This window comes from Dendroctonus ponderosae, unplaced genomic scaffold (genome assembly GCF_020466585.1).
Source record: "Dendroctonus ponderosae isolate FM_Combo_2020 unplaced genomic scaffold, Dpon_F_20191213v2 Dpon_F_20191213_6, whole genome shotgun sequence".
Lineage (NCBI taxonomy): Eukaryota > Metazoa > Arthropoda > Insecta > Coleoptera > Curculionidae > Dendroctonus > Dendroctonus ponderosae.
The window spans coordinates 152,548-154,309 of record NW_026018814.1 but is presented as its reverse complement, the minus strand read 5'-3'; the positions used below and the strand labels follow the sequence as shown (position 1 = coordinate 154,309).

The 1,762-nt window shown below is 44.8% G+C and overlaps 1 protein-coding gene across 1 annotated transcript in view; it reads right to left on the bottom strand.

Moving 5' to 3' along the window:
- Positions 1-191, bottom strand: part of LOC125504778 (coactosin-like protein) — a 2,330-nt gene extending 2,139 nt beyond the window's left edge. The window contains exon 1 of the mRNA XM_048667231.1: positions 158-191. Coding sequence (XP_048523188.1) covers positions 158-191 — 34 coding nt within the window. The remainder of the gene's footprint in view (positions 1-157) is intronic.
- Between the last annotated feature and the right edge of the window lie 1,571 nt (positions 192-1,762).

Sequence of the window (1,762 nt, the reverse complement as noted above, 5' to 3'; positions counted from 1 at the left end):
TATACTTTTAATCAATTCTAATACTTTGGTCTGAACACACAATTTTGAATTTTAGCGGCCTTCTTTGTTGAATACAATAACAAAAGATACACCTAACCTAAAAAAGTGTTAAGGGCTAAAGCGCATGCGAGTTAGCGCGGAACAAAATAAGATATACTGCGATGAATGGCTCGTGTAACAAGGATGCCCATATGATTGCCACCTCTCTTATTTTACTTACTCTATGCTAGAGGCTTCATTGCTCGGAGTTTGCATAAATCGGTCCGCAGGTTGGAGAATTCATGATCTTCCACATCAGATCCAACTACTACGTCGACAAATTCAACTACTTGATCATCGCCAAAGGCATCATCCTGATCACGGGCGATCAGGACATGAACGACTTTGTCAGCACCATGTCCATAGCGCTGAGCGCTGAGATGGCTCCAGTAGCTACCATAGTTGTCTGGCATGTCGGGCGCTACGGCGATCTAGCAGTGGACAGTTTAACGTTTCCGGTGAACGGTATCAGCCGCAATAAATTCAAAGTTTTGATCAACAATAAGAAAGCCAGGTAGGTGGAGTTCAGCCGTTTGAACAGTAGTTAGTGTAAAACTGGTTGAAAATGCCGTTATTTTAGGACGGGACATAAAGTCGAAGTGGTTATCTATGGAGAGCCTGGTTCATATGTAGGCCTATCGGGAATCGATCGATCTTTCTACACTATGCAGGCCGGCAACGAACTAACTTATGCGAAAGTGATCACCAAAATGATGACTTTCGATGAACACATCAACGGGACTTTGCAGCACGCCTGGATGTCGCACGAAGGTACTTTGCAGTTCCAATTGGGAACGATTAAAACCTTCAGCCAGTTAAAGCTAATTTCATTTCCAGGATATCCGGACGAATTGATTTATTTCCCTTCCAGCACGTTCGGAATCGATGCCAATCGTACGTTTGAGTTTGCAGGGTTGGTAGTTTTCAGCGACTTTGAGCTGACAAGGAGGCCCAGTTTTTGCAACGAATCGCTCGGTAAACCGGTTTCATTTCTTGGGAGTTCTCGGTTTGATTTCATGTAAAAATTGCAGGCTTCGGTGAGTGTCTCAACAGAAGATGCTACAGATTGAGCAAAAAATGCGACTACTACATGGATTGTGAGGACGGAACTGACGAAGCTGGATGTAAGCGCGCAAAGGAAAATAGTGCTGTTAAAATTCAGCTGGTTTAACTTTCCAGGTAGTTACGAGAACGCCACTGAACTGTCCCTGTTTAGAAAGTTCCGCTTCAACCGGATTCAACGCCAGTATGAAAATGTGTGGGTTTGGAAAGATGTGAACATCGGGCCCCATGGGCGCTACATTTTCAACATAGACGTTCCAGCTCGGTAAGGAAAATTCGGCAAAATTTCCCTTTGAAAAATGACTAACGCCTTCACCCGTTCAGGCCTGCACATTGGATGGTGTCGGCGTTTTCCATGAGCCCCACTCTGGGCTTCGGAATGCTAAACAAGGCAATCGAGTATGTGGGAGTTCTGCCTTTCTTCATCAATGTCGAAATGCCCAATCTTTGCATGCAAGGTGGGCACTCTGCTTTTGCATCCGCTAAGCAATTAATGATGTTTGGCAATTACAGGCGAACAAGTGGGTGTGAGAGTTACGGTCTTTAACTACATGGAAGATAACATGGAGGCCACGGTCGTTCTAAAGGGCTCGCAGGATTACAAGTTTGTCCATGTGGAGGAAAACGGATTCGTTAAAGCCTATAATCCGCGCACTTCTCA